Here is an 18,822-nt window from a genome sequence, read left to right on the forward strand (position 1 = left end):
CTGGGCAGACAGCTGGCATCAACTGCCTGTGTTACAATGTGCTCCATGCTGACGTAAGCTGCATGACATGACAAGTGGTGATCTCGAATTTTTTTTTTTAACAGCATGAATCACGCTTGTTGCATTGTTGGCTGTTAATATAGCGATTGGCAACATGTCAAGCTGCAACATCATGTGCCTGTGCAGGGCAAATGGTGAGCAGAGTAACTGCAGTGCATTGTTACTGTGAGCGACAGGCTCTCGGTATCCCGTTTACACCAGGATCCATGCATTTCCAGCCATCACTTAGTGCCAGAGGATTACCACCATAATTGTCATATTTATTTACCGGTGGTTGTTGTCAGAGAGCTTTAATTTGCCTGCAAACTTCAAAGATTATCGGCTTACCAGAGAAAATGTGAGTGACCAGTGGCCGGGATTGTTGCGGCACATGGTGGTGCAGTGCTCAACCAAATGCTGGTCGACTGCCACGGGAGGCAGATATTGGCCCCAGCGTTGTTCCGCTTACTGTGCTGTACTCTAACAAAGGACAAGAAAAGACGCAAATGTGCAATTCTTGTCCTTTGTGTAACAGTACAGTGCAGTAAACAGAATGATGCCGTACCAACAAGCCCTAGTCGAAACCTTACTAAGCCCCGACCACTGACTTTCAGTGAACTCGACCACCCAGCAAATAAGATGAGGAAAAGCAGAGCTAGGGGGATAATATTTGATGACCTGTGCATCCCTTGATACAAGGTGCTTTGTTTAAATTATGGTGCGAATGATTTGATAACGCTCTAACCTATCTACTTACACAAATTCATAAAACAGTTTCAGGGACCGTATAAATATCTAAATATACATAGCCCACGACATGGCCCACGAGAGCAATTTTGCTAATGGTCAATCACCGTCCTTCTGTTCTTGCGAACTTTTCTTGCTGCAATACAACTGTATAAGTTATTTTGCTATAAACATCTTTAGCCAAGAGACAGCACACTGTCCAGTTTATTTTTGCCTTTCTCCAACATGCTCATATATGTGAGAACTACTACTAATGTTGGCTATTATGCTACTGCGAAAAACATTAATATGTTATTTACCACTTAGCTTGACAAGGAGTTTTCCATTCGGCTTTAGTAGACCGATAATGTTAACGAAGGTGTCACAGCTCGGTCTCATCTTCGGCGTAACAAAACCAACGAGCACAACATCAAAACTGGATCCTGGGTGTTCAGCTAAAAGGAAAACCAAAAACAAAGACCACTTTGTTAAAAACTGCGAGTTTTCAAAACACGCGTAATGTTTTACATTTTTTTGCTATACACTCAACGTGTGTACAGCAAGCTAAGGAGCAGCAAGCACAAGAGGTAGTCACGACAAAAAGCGCACTGGGTGGGATTATAAAATGCTGTGGACACAAAACAAGATAAAAGCTGAGAACACGATGCAACACTTACACTCGAGCATCTTCTCCACATTTTCGAAATGACAAAGTTCAGCGTTTTTTACCAAAGCTGCAACTTTCTGTTTGAGATCCGTGGCTGTTCCACCGTCGATACGACCCTCCCACAGAACCAGCACCTTGTCTCCAACTTTCAGGATTTGCTCCATTGCTGAAATTATAGTAGTGATGGCATTAAATTTTACAAACTTCCTGATGGAGTGAACTGCGCAATCCACAAGAAATGATGCCCTAGAGCGGACATCGCTATGGTGAATGACTCCTGCTAGCTTGAAGTAACAATTATATGTTAATTATATTCTGCACACAGTCTGCAGCCATCAAAGCGATGCTTTATAATGCAAAATGACCTTAAGCAAAGAGGGAAAACAAATGCGCAAACCTCACCCAATAGTGCCTGTGCTAGAGCAACAAACACGTGAGACTTTGGATTGTATTGGATTGGACGCAAACGTCTTGTTTATTTTTCGCAACAGGCGGATGGGTGTTCTCTGGTACACTGTAGCCAAGGCAAGGCTGCAGGCAGCGCAGGAACCACACAGAACAGTTGGAATCATGGAGCTTCGAAATTAGAATGTTACCTAATATGTTTAGGGTAATAATGAAACTGAAGACGGTGGATACTTAAAAGAGGCGGCTAGAACGGGCTGCACGATCGGAAAATGAGACACGTGCAGCGAAGCTACTTCTCGCAACACGGAAAGGAACAGCCTTCTTCGACTTGTGTTCCGTTAAAAATTTTGCGCTGTTTCTTCCAGTGTGAATCAACTAGTCCGTGCCACAGACCGACATAGCAAGCTTTTATATATGTTCAAATGGAAAGAGACGAGAACGTCTACCAGAACACACAAGCCATGCGGTTTTGTTGATTCAGTCAGTGATCGAGTTGGAGAAAAATATGTACAGTACACTCAACTGTCAAGCGTCTACGCGAGACTGTCACGTGAAAGAGAGCAAAGACCAGGCCATATGAACGGGGGGGGGGGGGGGGGGGGGGTACATCAGTGCCAAAAATATATTCCAGTCACGCACTGCCACCGAAATTTTGTCGATCCATGGCATACCAAGAGCAGTTTTTGCTGAGGTAGTACGCCCTAAGGCCACTAAACGTCACTAGTGCTTAGGAGGCCATTAGGTGTTCTGCGCTAGTGCCCATTCTTCCTCCATGCTAGTGCCACTAGTGGCCACAGTGCGTTAGTTTCGGTTTAACCGCGGCGGGAAATATACGTGATTTCAAAAAGCTGTGGTGTGCCCGCGGCGATGCCGTTGATAGTTTCTTTGTCGAGACATTCCTAACCTTATATCAGGCATTTTCTGGAATATCGGTAGGTTCCCGTCGCCATATGCGTGCGCAGGGTTCTCGAATAGGAGGGGGGGGGGGCAGAGTTTCATCGCAGCCACCCCCCTCCCCTCGTTGGTCGAGCCCGAACGAAAACGGGCTCCGCAATGGATGCAAAAATGTAAATGAAGCGATCGCGTGGTAAAGGCGGTAAAGGTGCGAACTAAACATCAACATCAGGGGTCTTTGGTCGCCATTATCCTAAAAAAAAACATGCGTATCTTCAACTCTGCTAGTTAAAAAACGACGTGAAAGGTCCGACTGAGTGAAGGTATGGCGCAGAATCGGCGCCCCCCTTTAGTTGATTAAGGGGGGCGGCCGCCCCCCCCCCCCAGCCCTCGTGCGCACGCCTATGCCCATCGCGCCTCGCTTCGTCCCTATTTGAATAATAATAATAATAATAATAATAATAATAATAATAATAATAATAATAATAATAATAAGAAGAAGAAGAAGAAGAAGAAGAAGAAGAAGAAGATAATGATGATGATGATGATGGTGATAATAATAATAATTTTTATTTGCACAACAAATGAACCCTCGGGTAACGTGCAAAGCTAGACAGAAAGGAAATTCCCTTACGCTCCTGCGGGCAAAAGAGAGGGAGAAGGGGAAGAACAGATACACACACACAGGGGAAAAAGAGAGCGCGGGTTGAGGAGGTAACATGCGAGGCCTTCACGAGTCGCTGGATAAATGGCGACTGTACACAGAACAAATGTGTTTCGAGTCTTCGCTGGTGACGGGGGTAGGGGCGCGAACACTCATGGAAAGGGTGAGGAATTCACGCACATCGGCTGGGATAGCGGAGGATCCATGACGTTTAGTGCGCGAGTGCAGCAGAAGCTCAGGCTGGCCCGTGCGCTTATTCACTCGTACTGTCCGACGATATGGGGGTGTCAGACAGTGAGCCATCGAGTAGGCAACAGAGCAGGCGCATTGGGGTCGCATCACGACGGTGGCGCAGGGGCACCACTTAGCCATCTTCAAGCGGGTAGCGTAGTCGGCCGCCGAGGGCTTTATGGGACGTGCGTGAGGGCTGCACGAGGCTTTTTTTTTTGTACACTTTCGATAAGGTGCTGCTGGTTACGGCGCAGCCATATACGAGGATAAGCAGCACGAGTGATGTGTACAGAAGGGAAAATGTAGCGGGGCCGCATGGTTTAGAGACTCGGGACACAAAACCTAGCACGCGGCGGGCCTTAGCAGCGACGCCTGCAACCTGAAAGCTGAAGTCCATACTCCAGAGTGCTTGTGAACGTGAGTCCCAGGATTTTCTGTCAATCCTCCGTGGGAAGGGGATACCACGCATAGAGGATGAGGGCTTGGCAGGCTGGCGAAAACTCGAGAAGTTCATTACACTGCTTTTAGGGGGGGACAGCTTCAGGTGGTCTGAAACGATCCAGGAGTCGATCACCGTGAGGTACTCCTGGAGGTCCTGACTTGTGGTGGGACAAACGATAGGGGCGAGGATGGACGTGCCGTCCGCATACTGCACGAGGGGGAAACGGTTGTCCTGGGGCATGTCGTTGACGTATATCAAGAACAGGGTCGGCCCAAGGACAGAACCCTGAGGCACTCCTGAAAGCACAGGTATCCTCTTAAGAGTGGGCGCGCCCGATCAGGAAGTTGGCTAGCCACCTAAGCAGGCAGCCACGAATTCCTGATTCCTTCACCTTGTCCAGCAAGATAGAAATGTTAAGGGTGTTGAAGGCGTTGCTTAGGCCGAGCTATTATGCATGTGCGGTGATGGGACTAAACATAGATAGGTTCAACCAGACGCATACGATTTATTTATTACAGCGGAGCTGTAATGTTCTAGTTTCCAGCGGATCGCTGCACGCGTAGACCAAAACATGGCTGCTGCCCGTTGCTATACGGTGATGTACAGGCGGTTGAATAAAATTAAGCCCTCTACGGCGTACTACATGGAAAGCCGACATAAAGAATTGCACACATCAGGGAAATTCTGGCTTTGCGAACATTTTATATGGGCCATTATTGGTATGTGCCACTAATGGAGGTCACACGGTTAAAATAGACTTGCATATATATGCGTACAGAGAACACATTCACTGCAACAGTGCAAACTATACACGATGAAAAGGACGAAATGATGGTCCGCAGGCTGAAACGGTCACATTGGCTTGGCTTGGTACATGACAGGGCGCTTCTCGTACGCGCAAATTTATACTGTTTGAGCATATTTTTACTAGAGGAGGTGCTGGGTACATGATACCATCGCTGGAAACACAGCGTACTCCTCACTCCACTCCAATGAGTAGACGGAGAGTAATTATCCCTGTGCAAAGCGACCGCTCAAGATGCTGACGAACGCTACAAAGGAGACGCAATGCCGATGCCGCCCGAAAACAGCGTTCTAGGCAAAAGGGCGCAGTTTACAATAAAACTCTACGCTTACGCACATAGGCGTGCGCACGAGGGAACAGGGCGGCGGCTGACCCCCTAATCATCCTAGGGCACGCCATTTTTAATGCTTAAGGTTATGGCAAAGCATTGCTTTTTGACGATAATGTCGGCCGAGGACCACTGATGTCGCATTCCAATTGAGAGCAATTATGAATTTACTTCTCATATTTTTACCGCCGGAAAGCCGGGGACCAAAGGCAGGTCGTTGTGAGAAGTACTTCATCGCTTAATTTTCATTTTTGCATCCCCTGCGAAGCCTGTTTTCTTTCAAACTCGTCCAACAGGGGGGGGGGGGGGGGTGGAATGGAATGACTGTGGTTATACTCCCCCCCCCCCCCCCCCTCAATGAGGAACCCTGCGCGAGCTTATGCTTACGCATATAATTCGCGCCCATCAGCTCCGCTGGTCACCCGTCTTCACCTCTCTATTTATTTATTTATTTATTTATTTATTTATTTGTCATGTCATTCAATACAAAAAGAAACAGTCATCTGAAATGAAGGCAATCAAAACACACTTCGCCAACAGACGGCGCGAAGTTATTTTTTATAACAAGAGTAATAATTCTTCGGATTTTACGTCCCGAAACCACGATGTGATCGTGATAGACGCCGTATTGGAGGGCTCAGGAAATTTTGACCATCTGGTGTTCACTGACATCACACAGTACATGGGCCTCTAGCTTTTAGCCTCCATCGAAATGCGACTGCCGCGGCCGGGATCGAACCCGCGACCTTCGGGTCAGCAGCTGAGCACCGTAACCACGCTACACCACCGCGGCGGACAGGAAGCGAGTTTTAACGCATGGTAACTACCCTCGTTTCGGAATTAGGAGTAGTTGCCCCAATCTTCGTACGCATGAGAAAGTACTTTGTAAAGTAAGAGCAGAACCCACTCGCAGCTTAGCAGGTGAAGTGTTGCACTCGACGACGCGTGTTCGATTCCCGGCTTTGGGAAATAATCGAGCAGCCAAAGAGAAATAGGTAAAAAAAAAAAAAGATGTCTTTTTTAACGAGTGTCCGACCGTAAAATCTGGATGAGAAAGGCAGAACAAAACTTCGCGCGATATGCGTGGAAGACCCTGCATGTGTCTGAGCATATGGTGTGGGAGGCCCAAAAGCGCTATTACGGTAATCACAGTCTGCAAGTAAAAAACGATGACGCTACCAAGATTTAACAATGACGACAGCATTTCGGGGGATAATTCAGACGCGCTCCTGTATCAACGCTCCAAGCCAAGCCGGTTCATTGCCGTGGGTGCGCAGAAAATAGGAGGAAAAGGAGGAGCAGGGTGTTGTGGGTTGCATACGGATATAGCCTTGTAGCTTGCCTCCTTTCAGAATATGGTGAAAACATGGCATCAAGCGCAGCGCAAGTGAGCGCACACGAAGGCGCGCGCAGCGCGACGGAACAGTTCACATATCCGCGGCCCGTGAACTATCCAGCATACGGCGCTGCGCCGGGACCCCGACACCACCACATAACGCCTATAGTGTCGCTCGTCTCCAGTTACAGGCGAAGTCTGCATCACTTACAAACGTCAAGAGCAGTCGAGGTATACCATGCAGGGGCGTAGCCAGAATTTTTTTTCGGGGGGGGGGGGGGGGGGTTCAACCATACTTTATGTATATGTTCGTGCGTGCGTTTGTATGTGTGCGTGTATATATACGCAAGCAAAACTGAAAATTTTCGGGGGGAGGAATTTGAACCCCCCCTCCTTGGCTACGCCCCTGAGGTATACCTTCTTTCTGAAATAATTCCAGTGTCCGTGCGGAAACACCAATACATCGTTCACTTTGGCGTTTGTCGAGCCTAAACGCTGCAGTCATTCAAACATTTTCGATCTCTAACAATTTCATAGCACTCAGTCAGCAAATAATGCTCAATATCACCATAGTTCTTGCGATTCGGAAACAATGGCGCCGCGGCAAGTCTGATTTCATATACTATAGAGCCATGCTGGCGCGCGCGCCGACCCCATGCGGATGCGATGTAGCAGGGAGGCATCTGCCCTTTTGTCACAAATATGGCTGGTGTGGCTGGCAACCATAATGAATGGAAATGACTCGTCACAGCTTCTCTTATATTCTAGTTATTAGAAGATGCGTGGAGGATCGAGCCTTATTTCTTGGCCTAAGTTCAGGCATTCCGAGCAAGTCTGTCAGCCGCCTCATTACGCAATATACAAGTATGCGGCGGAATCCATTGAAATTTTATATAAAGTCCCACGCCGTGCAGTTGTTTGGCATTTGACAATATGCAGAGATCCTCGTGTGCACATCTCCAAAACCAAGCCTGCATGGCTGCGCGACTCGACTGCGTCGTTTCGTCGACAAGGGCTAATGTCGAACAGCACGCCCGCTCTGCAGCTGTTGCGCAGGTAAAAGAATTTGCTCGTTCTATAGCGCGCCGGTTCCCAGTGATGTAAGAATCTGGACGCTTCAGTGTGCTTCCTAAATTCTCTGTCTCGAAACTGCAGTATGTTCATGCTTTTGATACCTGCTTTCTCCGCTCGCATGCCTGCACTGCTTTTAACACGTGAAGTCTAAGCGTGAACCAACAGAAGAAGTTAAATATGGCCGCGAAGACGCACTAGCTCACCTTCACTGTAACGCACGCACGACCTTTCAGACCCATTTCTAGCGTATACTTATCGCAGAAACTATTGTACTGTCGTTGCATAATTGTGGCTAAAAATCCGCACTTATATCGGTTGACAAAATGTTGTGGTCCTCGCGCTGTTCATCACGAGGGCTATGAGATATTCTTTATCTGCAATGTTGAAAAAGGCGCTATGAAAATGCCCTTTATTCGCTTCTAATCAAGCATGAACGAATTTATCGCTGACATGATTGAACCCATGTTCCAAATGATGCACTATAGTTAAATGATCAAAAGAAAAGACCGAAGATAGAAAAGCTGAAAGAAACGAGAAGACACGTGCAGCAGGCAGCACAACTGTTTCACAAGGCTGTGAGCACGAAATATCCAGCGGCCATGAAAGAAGCTAAATTAAGTGAAAACTGTGGAAGTTTATAGGTCAGTCAATCGTAAATAATAATAATAATAATAATAATAATAATAATAATAATAATAATAATAATAATAATAATAATAATAATAATAATAATAATAATAATAATAATAATAATAATAATAATAATAATCAATCATTTATTTTACGTGCCCAGGAACAACCGTGAGGTCTTTGTGCAGGCGCACGCAAAAAAAAATCAATAAAAAAACAATACAATACAGACAGTCTTCAGAAATAAAAAGAGCAAAAAACACGTAGACAAAGAGAAATGAACACAAAAGGGGAGGAGTAAAATAAGACAATATGAGAAATATTGAAGGGGAATAAAAAATTAGATTGCACATATACAACTATGCGGAAAGACGGAGAAGGGAAGACTTTGTACATTGTGCCATACTATGTCAAAACAGTGCAAAGCTCGGATAAAAACAATGATTGTGGACTATGAAAAACGTCAAGATCAAGAAAGTTAATATTATAAAGACTTTGTATTCTGTGAACGGTAGAGTGTTGGAAGAAGCAGGCGGGTACATGAAACGGTCTGTTCTCTCTGGTTAACTTACGCGGAATTCGAAAATTAACACAATTGAGAAGTACAGGGCAGGATATGATACCGAGGACTAGCTTGTAGAGAAATAAGAGATCAGAACGATTTCGTCGGCAGTGAAGTGATGGCAGTGATAATGATTCAGCAGTATTTGAACGAGATCCAGAGTCATTTTTAGCAAAGCGATGGTTATATATGCTGAGGAATTTTTTCTGGACTCGTTCAATGGTGTTACCGCTGGATTGAGCAATGGCATTCCATATCACGGACGCATACTCAAGTTGCGGAAGACATATTGCCGTGTACAATTTGTGTAGGGCCATGGGAGACCTGAATTCTCGAGATATTCTACAAACACATCCGAGAGAACGAAGGCCCCGCATAGCAGCACGCTTAACGTGAGAAGAAAAGTTTAACGCGCTGTCAACAACAACACCAAGATCACTGATTTCATAAACCTTGCATAACGGCACAGAATTGACAAAGTATTGAAATATAATAATAATAATAATAATAATAATAATAATAATAATAATAATAATAATAATAATAATAATAATAATAATAATATAATTGCTATACGTACCAAAACTACGATATGACTATGAGACGCGCCGTAGTGGGGGTCTCGGGATTAATTTTGACCATCTTAGATTCTTTAACGTGCACCTAAATCTAAGCACGTGGGTTTTCTTTGCATTTCGCCCCCATTGAAACGCGACCGCCGTGGTCGGGATTCGAACCCGCGCCCTAGTCAATCGGACTATGGATCAAATCATTTGCACAAAAGCAACAATGGAGGACAATTAAAGTCTCGTGTTTACTGCTTTCTGCCTATACCTTCGTAGCACATCATTTCTTATAATGTGTTGCGTTCTGCGCGAAAAATTGGCATTGGTAATGCCAATATCAATTTTCACGCAGAACACAATACATTATTATAAGAAATTATGGCGTACAGTCTTCATTTAAAGGGATTAACGATCAATAAAGCTATTACGATGGCATATACGCTTCTGTCATGAGATTCGCAATGTGACGAGGAAGAGAAAGAGCGAAGAGAACACTGAGCACATTGATGGAGTACACAACTATATGTGCTGCTCAGCGAAGTGTGCAGTCAGACTGCTAATGAAGACGCAAAATGAGGCGGCGTCAGGTGTGTGCAGTTTCCGCGGTCATCACCAAAAGACACCTTAATTTCAACACCTGTTCAAAAAGATTTCGATCGGTGAGAAATACGCACATGCGGACTAACATTTCGAACCTCTTGGAAGCATGAAGTGCACGGGTGCAGAAAAGAGAATATAACGGCGAAAATCCTCGCGCTCAATCCGTGACGTCGCCGACAGAATTTTAAAAATTTTCTTATAATTTTTAAGGCTTCTTTCTTTCTTTCTTTAGAGTGCTTCAGCCAATTATGCGGCACAGTGCACACTGCACTGTACATGCGTCGGTATATCTGTTCCTCTGTTGTTGATATCCGGATGACAAACGACAGGAATGGCAAACTTTGCCGGTCACCAGCGATGACCGATATAAAGGTTCCCACAGGCGTTCGGTGGACCCGTTTGTAGAATTTTTCTTGGGATATATACGCATTTGACAAACAGAATTCCAATATCCGAGCTAGGTGCAGTGCGTCGACAGGCGATTTTTAGCTTGTCGACCGCCGCTAATATGCCAATGGAATCACTTAAAAGTCGGACCCTAGATCTATTCGCTATTTAGCGCTGCTCAGGCGGTATTTTTTCGCTATGTGGATGACCATAGGCGTGCGCAGGGTTCTCCATTAGGGGGGACAAAGTTTCACCCCCCCCCCCCTTCCCTCCCCCCATTGGTCGAATCCGGAAGAAAACAAGCTCCGCAATCATGGATGCAAAAATGAAAATGAAGCGGCGATGACGTGCTTCCCTCAACGGCCTGCCATAGGTCCCTGGCTTTCTGGGAGCCAAGGTGGGAAGTAAGCAGTCCTTTAAATGTGACATTAGGGGTCCTCGGCCGCCATTGTCGTCAAAAAGCATGCTTTGCCATAACCCTGCGCATTAAAAATGGCGCGAAAGGTGCGAAATGAGTACAGGTATGGGGCGGGATTGCCGACCCCCCCTTCGCATAAGTGCCCCCCCCCCCCGCGTGCGCGCGTGTTCTTTCCCGAGAAAAAGAAAAAAATCCGGCATATTCCGCGCATTGCGGGCATTCACGTCATGTGAAGCGTTCAGCGAGCACATATTTATGCCGCATTGTTGGGCTTTGAAACAGACGTTACGAGGCGGATCGACATCTTTCCGTAAACTGGGTTGTTTTGCGCATATCATGGGCTTATCAGGAAGGTCGACTGCCCTGCAGCGTCTAAAGGGTAGCTTATTGTCCGACTAAACATCGGCGCTCACGTCACAGCGAAGACGCCAGTTTTATCGAAAAACAATGCACGCTACGGTGCGCCGTTGCGCATCGTTCGTTGGCGTAGACCTGCGCGGTCGAGCAACGCCAGACTATAGTTTGCTGAGTCACAGTAGTGCGTATGTAATGTTTATTACATCTTTATAAAAGTAGCCAAGAAACACTGCAACCACAATTGGCGTTGTTACAAGCACCATTACAACTGATGGTTTACAACCATCGTCGCAACTGCTGATGTAATACATTTGTTTGCGATCTGTACCGTGTGGCTGCTTGCTGATAGTCGTTTCCGCACGTTTGACTACGTTTGCCTGCTTGTTTGATGTGCAAGTACAATAAAACCGCCATGCAGCTATAAACAAAGGGTATGCCTTTTTCTTGTTTAACCCACGCAAAGTGGGTTCTTATAAAATGTTAAACAACTATCGTAATCGTAAAATTCTCAACGTCTATTTTCGCTGTTTCTTGGTTGATATAGACTGTAAAGATTAACATTCGACCACGTGACATGCGGGTATGCGCCACATGTACGTGATAGAGGGAGCGGGTTTCATAACGTACATGACAGGCATATCACGCTATTCATGCCAGATCAGTCATACGTGTTCGGCATGCACTCATGTCATCATCTGCCAATTTTGGTATATACCAAGCTAAGGAAACGACCACGAGAGCACCCATACGTGACCATCGCACAGATGGATGCTGTCAAAGTACCTTTGGTTCGCCAAGAAATACTTCGCATTTAACTGCATACCTCGAAGCCTTTATCTTGAGTCTCAGACTACACCGCACATTTTGTGATTACAATCTGCCGTCAGTGTATGCATGGTGCCTGTTTCACGTTTTCAAGCCTATTGAAGCGAAGTGTTTTATGCCGGGGTCCACCAAGACTTCAGTGACGTATTTCCGTCACGGAAATGACGTCGAAAAAATTTACACGATCAGATGGCAAAGAAAAAAAAGTTCCGTGAACGAACCCACGAACGCTCGGTCCGCAACAACAGATGCCGGGCACGCTATCCACTGCGCCACGGTCACAGACTAGAGCGGCTTTACAAATGCGCTTTTTATATCTATATACCACTCTCCCGGTCGGCGGGGTGGTGTTGACCTCTGGGAGCAGTAAGGTTCAATTACTTTAAAGTAAATCGTCATTACTGTGGCCTCGGCGATTAGTAGCTGCAACGCGTTACACGTCCGTCCAATTCGGCGCGTTTTCAATAGAAGTTCGATTTTGTCAATGCCTTACCACACCGCGAGTTGGCGACCTTAGCCCTAGCGTCGATAGCGTCGTAAAAGCGTCGTCCTCGCTCATAACATCACGCTAATCCAAACCAAAAACAGCTCTGCGACGCGCGCCTGCCTCACCTGGCTGTTACACCGCGTTCGCCGCTCACGCGCTCGCCCCGAGAAAAATCGCGGCCGCAGGGCGGCGCGACGCCCTTTGCGTTTCCCTCTAGTTCGGCCGTGGTGTTCAATTACATTTTAGCATGCCGCGGGTTGGCGACCAAGTTCTGCGTCCAATATGCGACGCTCTTCTGGATATCACACCTCGTTCTCTGATTACGCTTTCACCGTTAACTACTACAACTACCACAAGGTTTTGTGTAATCATTTAACGTGGACGTTAGTCGTCGGGATGTAGATGTACCACCAACGTTAAACGGTGCTATAGCTGCCAGACATCAATATACATTGTGCAAGCTCTCTTATATCAATGTACAGTAAACACTCAGTTACTTCTGTTAGGGCACGCTTTCCTTTCGTGTTATTCCGATTCCTATGACGGAGGGATCAACCATCTTTTTTCCAAAAAGAGCCAAATGCAGAAACCGAAACTGCTAAATTTCACGGGAGCGTAAAGCGCGCCTAAGTATCTCTTCTAAAACAGTTGGAATCAAAATGGGGCAATTCCTGATTGTAACGTTAACTCAAAAAGGCAGTTTCTAATCAACAATGAGCCAAATGCTGCACGTGTTTCAATCAAGCTGAGCCACATTCATTAAACCAGCGCTGAGTCAACAATCGTGACCAAAATAACCAACATGGCCGCATCCAATCTGTTTCTTTTGCGTCCGAGCTGTTTTGCTATCGTGTTTACGTTCCACGATTACTTTTTCTAGGGCGAGCTGGCACTTACTGAAGCACATGATGTTGTAGGGCAAAACTCGATTATAAAGAGTAAGAGGCCGACTTTCCTACTTCTTTTTGCCTCTTAGCGTTTCTTTTCGAGTTCAGTGCTACAGTATCATGTCCTTCTTTCGCTCAGAGACGGTATATATTTGAAATAAAATATATATGAAATGAAGGCATTGGGCACCGATCTATTGCTTGAAGAAGAAGAAGTGATCCGAAACGGAACGGAATAAAACGAGCTCAGAAAAAGAAGAGCTGGAGCACTTTTCAAGGCCTTCAGTAGATGCCAAGAACAAGAAAACGCTGCCGACAATCCAGAGTAGTGCGCCTTTTGCCAGGAAGGACCTCTCGGTCTTCAAGTCTAGTCGTCGCCATTACGTGCATGCGACGGAGGACGGCACCGAGGGAAGTACAAGAATGATGTTAATTTTATCGCAAAATATTGCTATACCGTACAGTCGAATCGTTTTATACTTCTTTTATGAGCTAATTCAAGCCCAAATGAAATGTTCCAATCTATAAGACCCAAATACAAAGTTTATTCCTGAATACCGACGATAGTGGGCTATATAGATTTTAGCCGCAAAACAGATTTGACTTATTTAGAGGACAGGAACACACTGGCAGAAAATTGTTGCAGCAGGCCCGACCATATTGGCAGTAGCAAAAAAGTGCGTTTTTCTCAGTTTCACTTAAAGTGCATTTGGCTCCTTTAAAAAAAAAGCGCCACATTTCATTTTTCATTTTTACCGATGAACAAGGTTCCTGTATCGGAGCCGAAACGTCTTCTTCTATGAAATCTCTACTTTGGTCCGTTTTAGTTTGGGGTTTTCTACTTTTCAAAATATTTCATCCCGACCACTCGTGCTTCCGTCTAACCTCTAACTTCAGAACTTGTACAACAACAAGCACCCTGTGCGACGAAACTCCACAATGTACACAACTTATACCGTTTAATACATAGAAGCCTGAAGAGTATGATATCCATTAAAAAATTGTGGTGTGGTTCGAATCGACAGAAAATATTCATAGCATCGCATTATTAGCCGCGTTATTACTCGTGCGAGCAGAGGGCCACTCACGGCTGTTACTGCTCTGTGACAAACACTCCACGTGGTGCTGCCGAAAGAACGAACCCAAGTCATTAGTTATCGTTCGGACAACGGCGACAATTGTTACTTGAAAGAATTCGAGGAGCCCAAAGAGCGCACTAGGTGAAATAATGAGCGTGGCCGCGAGAGTGCTTGTGTATGCGCGTTTTTGCCTGAAGCGGAGCCTCAGGCCATTCTTTATGACTCAGCTGACGGCATCCGGACAAGTCGGCCGCGCACTGACGATGTACATTCATTCACCTTTCTGGGCGAGAGGGCTACCAAATCGCGATATTTTGAGCCTTCGCTTTCCGAGCTGACCGATCTCTACGTAGCAATGCAACTAAAGTTCTTGTTGTTCCGTTACGTCGCCTCGCCAGCCAAACACGTGGATGGCGCTATAGGACAGTGTTCTGAGCCACAGCTCTGCAAGAAATTGGTGGTGTTCATACAGATAGTTCTAGAAGAAATATCTTCAATGCACGGACATTTGGAACTAACAGTAAATGTTCATTCCCCTATGACCTATGGCATGCCCCCTCTCCGCTGGTGATCAAGCTCCAGACCCTCGGGCCAACTCTGTACACTTAGGCACCTTGAACTCTTTTGCAACACGGGTGGAATGGGGGTACGCCTATCAGGTAGTCGTAAACCTGGTTCGTGATTCGTTTCATTAATCGGGGTTGACGTCGCAGACCAAGAACGGACTATATGAAATCGCTGAGGCAAGAAGGCAGCACAGAACAAATGAAAAAATAATGCTGGACAGGCCACGCAGTTCGTAGCAATGAAGAGTTACGATAACAGTTAGAGTAACGGAATGTGTACCAAAGGATGGGAAGTGCAGCCAAGGACGGCAGAAAGTTGATTCGCAGGCATAAAATGGAATCAGCTTGTGCAAGACAGGGTCGATTGGACATTATCGGGAGGGTTTTGCGATGAGCTGTGGGCATAAAATAACTGCTGATGATGATAATGATGTAGCGGAACGACACGGAATAATTTTGGCCACCTTGGCTTTTTTTAAGGTGCATCAAGAGTTGAGTAAACGATCGTTTTTACAACCCGCCCCCATCAGAATGCAGCCGCCGTGGTCGGCAATCGAGTCAACGGCTTGGCGTGCCCAGCAGCAGAACACCATAGCCACTATCCATTATAGAGCAGAGATTTAAGAGGAAAAATCGGCAGTGATTGCTCCATTCTGAAAGCCTATTCAGAACATCTCGCTACGGAGGTTCAAACGCAAGCAAAAGGGCTTTCGCACTGAGCAGAAGGGTAGTTTAAAAGGATTCACTGAGTGCTCGGCGCAACGGCGGAATGCTTCCCTCGCTCGAATGGGCTTGCGTGAGGAAACTCGCTTAGTTGTTTTGTATTTGTCTCGATTCGCAGAGTGTTTGAGAGCATTAACTGTGCCGCGACTTTCGAGGGAGCTAAACGAGGCACGAATGCGGGAACGTGTGCGGGCTTTACCTGATGCCTTCACACACGAACGCGTTGTTCACGCCAAATTATGCCAGTCTCTGTCGCAATGTCGTCCCACCCCAGTTGGTGTGCCGCATGCGCGAACACACACACACACACACACACACACACACACACACACACACACACACACACACACACACACACACACACACACACACACACACACACACACACGCACGCACGCGCGCGCGCACACACACGCACACACACACACACACGTGCGCGCGCGCACGCACGCACGCACTTCACTGAAATGGCGATGACATCGACGACTCTTTATCAGTTCTTCTTTATCATCATCAGCCTGATTATGCCCACTGCAGGGCAAAGGCCTGTCCCACGATTCTCCAATCAACCCGGTCCTGTGCTTGCTGCGGCCACGTTATACTCGCGAACTTCTCAATATCTCATCTGGCCACCTAACTTTCTGCCTCCCCCTCGCGCGCTCGCCTTCTCTTCACCTTTTCTTCACTTGCCTTCTCTTCTCTTCAATAGACTCAATTGAATGAAATAACGAATTTCACTGCAACGTTAAGAACATTCCATTTAGAAAATCGAATTCCCTAAAATCCTTCATTTGAGTCGTTAGGCTTCGCCGCACTAAGCATGGCATAAATGTGAAGCATGATTTACAGGGGAAATTCAACTGTCGCCCAGCATGGCAGGTCAATCACTTGTGGCAACAAAACGAATTTCTGAAACTCGAGGCCATTTCCTTTGATATTTCAGAACTCAGATCAAGGCTACCACAATGTCTACCATGACATATCGAAACGCTATATGACCGGCTTCGACTAAACGTTGCCTACATACACGAATAGTCATTTTTACCGCGACGGCTAAGCTATAAGTTCATATTGTGACAATTGCGGCACCTTGGAGTCCGCAGAACACGTTTTGTTCGGGCGCTCAGCATATAAATACAAGCGACAACAATGTTAAGGTAACCAACAAAAGCTTGACCAAGGCCGCTTGACCTTGACACGGATGCTAGGTCCCTGGCTCTTTCCATCGAAACAGCGCAAAGCACTAAACTTCTCGTCGACAAACATCGAATATATGGGTTTTCTCCGCAGACTTTGGCCATTCCAACATAGAAAGTGTGCGGCGCGCATAAGTGTTCATTAAAAAAAAATTTTTTTTTACATTACCTGTCGAGAACCCCGACCTTCATTGCCTAGGACAGCGATTACAAGACTTGCATTTTAGTTTTACTTCTTCATATTTTCTACATTCTTCTAGGGCCTTTTTCCCCTCCTTCTCACTCCTTTCAGAATAGCAAGTACGCGACTATCTGCTGGCTAATTGTTCTGCTAAAAAGACTGAGGGGCTAGTTGGTAGTACATAATCCAGGCAGTAGCGCAAAGAATCAATGTGTCCCGTCTTGCTTTCACCGTCCATGTGTTTCTTTGCGCTGCTGCCTAATTATTTATTCTGCTTTAAAAAAAACAACAACTCACTTTCATACATAGGCACCGGTGCTAATAATTTGGTCAGAGTGGCCTGTTCATGGTTTGTTTACTCACACCACAGGAAGAACGAAGATATTATAAAACGAATTGACCGTATCCTCAATTAAGCGTATTTACTCCGAGAGTTGGCACCGGAGAATGATGTCTGAGAGCTTTTCCGTAATAAATTGTTATTGAAGAGTTATTAATGCAGTCTAATTCCGTGACTCTTGGATAGAGTAACAGCTTTAAATCTTCAAATGCTAGCTGATTTCATACATTGCTTGCGCCGTATAGTGCTGGTACGTATAAACATACAAATACAAGCGTACGAAGGAGTAGCTTTCCCAGTAAGGGGAGGGAGGGGAGGCTGAAGTCGAAGTAGTGGTGTCTTGGAAAGGCATGTGCACACAACATAAATCACATTGTTGTTATCAAAATTTAAGGTTTATGTATGCGAGATTCATTATAGTATACCGCATGTATAGAACAATTTCAGCCGGTAATTGTGAGTATTAAGGCTCTCGAACGTGGAAGAGAAGGGGGCGGGGGGCGCTTGCCTTCCCTCCTCCCGTGAAGCAGTTAGCGGTGGGTGTTGAGCGCCCCTTTACCACCGTAGCTGACGCCGCTGTTGAAATCGAAGCAAAAACTCCGATGCCGAAGGGTGCGCTATTGTTGAAAAATAAATAACTAGAATAAATGTTCGTTCTTTCAGGTGTGCACGGGATCGCCATAAAAAGTGTTTTTCAATTTAGATGATGTGCCAGATAATTTTATTTGAGATTGTTAAGTTATAGCTATTTCCCAATGAAGTTGACATACAATTCAGGGCAATGCACAAAAAGAGTAAGCGAGGAATAATGGGAAGGAACATATCGTCCGCAAGGTATCAGCCATGTCAGCAGCGCAGTGAGCAGAAACAAGACCTCTGGTGCGAACGCTCACATCGGCCAGCTACACCGCGGAGCACTGAGAGGGTGGCGGCACTCATGCTTGGCGTGGTTCTAGCCTGAGTGGTGAGCGCGCGGAGGTACGGGCTCCGGGGCGCCCCCTGCGCGGCCACGAGCGCTCCTAGGAAGCGGCGTTGGCCCAAAGAGTGCATCGCGCGGCCACGCCTTGGGGCGTCGCAGCCCACACACACACACACACAGCGCGCTCGCGTTCCGGCCATCGATCCGCTGGCTGGTGATGGCGACGGAGGGTCCCGGATCGCCCAGCGTCCAGGCCAGCTGCGGGAAGTTGCCGCGACGACTGAACGCAGCGAGCCGAGCCATCGCGCCGCATAGCCGGGCGCCGCGCGGGGAGGCCCTGCGATGAGAGCTGCGGCCGCCGGCGGACGCGGGCCGGGCGGAAGCAGGCGGCGGGTCGCGCTCATCCATCGGCCAGCACCACCGACACAGAGACGAGAGGTGAGCGGCCGCCTCATCGGAGCGCGCGCTTATATACAGCTGCGTAC

General features: G+C 46.6%; 2 protein-coding genes across 4 annotated transcripts in view; one reads left to right on the forward strand and one right to left on the reverse strand.

Annotated features, from left to right (window-relative positions):
- LOC119371725 (anamorsin homolog) overlaps window positions 1–18,822 on the reverse strand; it is a 265,406-nt gene that overhangs the window by 17,949 nt on the left and 228,635 nt on the right. The window contains exons 1-3 of one of the 2 annotated variants that reach the window (XM_037642180.2): window positions 1,835–1,879; window positions 1,443–1,598; window positions 1,086–1,220 (exon numbers count right to left, since the gene is read on the reverse strand). In XM_037642180.2, the coding sequence (XP_037498108.1) occupies window positions 1,086–1,220; window positions 1,443–1,596 (289 nt within the window). In that variant the 5' untranslated portion in view covers window positions 1,597–1,598; window positions 1,835–1,879. Of the gene's footprint in view, window positions 1–1,085; window positions 1,221–1,442; window positions 1,599–1,834; window positions 1,880–18,822 lie in introns of those variants that run through there. The other variant, XM_049419406.1, reaches the window with a different exon arrangement.
- Window positions 7,567–18,822, forward strand: part of LOC119371734 (uncharacterized) — a 53,139-nt gene continuing 41,883 nt past the window's right edge. Inside the window, exon 1 of one of the 2 annotated variants that reach the window (XM_037642199.1) lies at window positions 7,567–7,596. The gene's annotated coding sequence lies outside the window, so the exon portion shown is untranslated. Of the gene's footprint in view, window positions 7,597–18,510; window positions 18,776–18,822 lie in introns of those variants that run through there. The other variant, XM_037642191.2, reaches the window with a different exon arrangement.

Source organism: Rhipicephalus sanguineus, chromosome 1 (genome assembly GCF_013339695.2).
Source record: "Rhipicephalus sanguineus isolate Rsan-2018 chromosome 1, BIME_Rsan_1.4, whole genome shotgun sequence".
NCBI classification, from domain to species: Eukaryota; Metazoa; Arthropoda; class Arachnida; order Ixodida; family Ixodidae; genus Rhipicephalus; species Rhipicephalus sanguineus.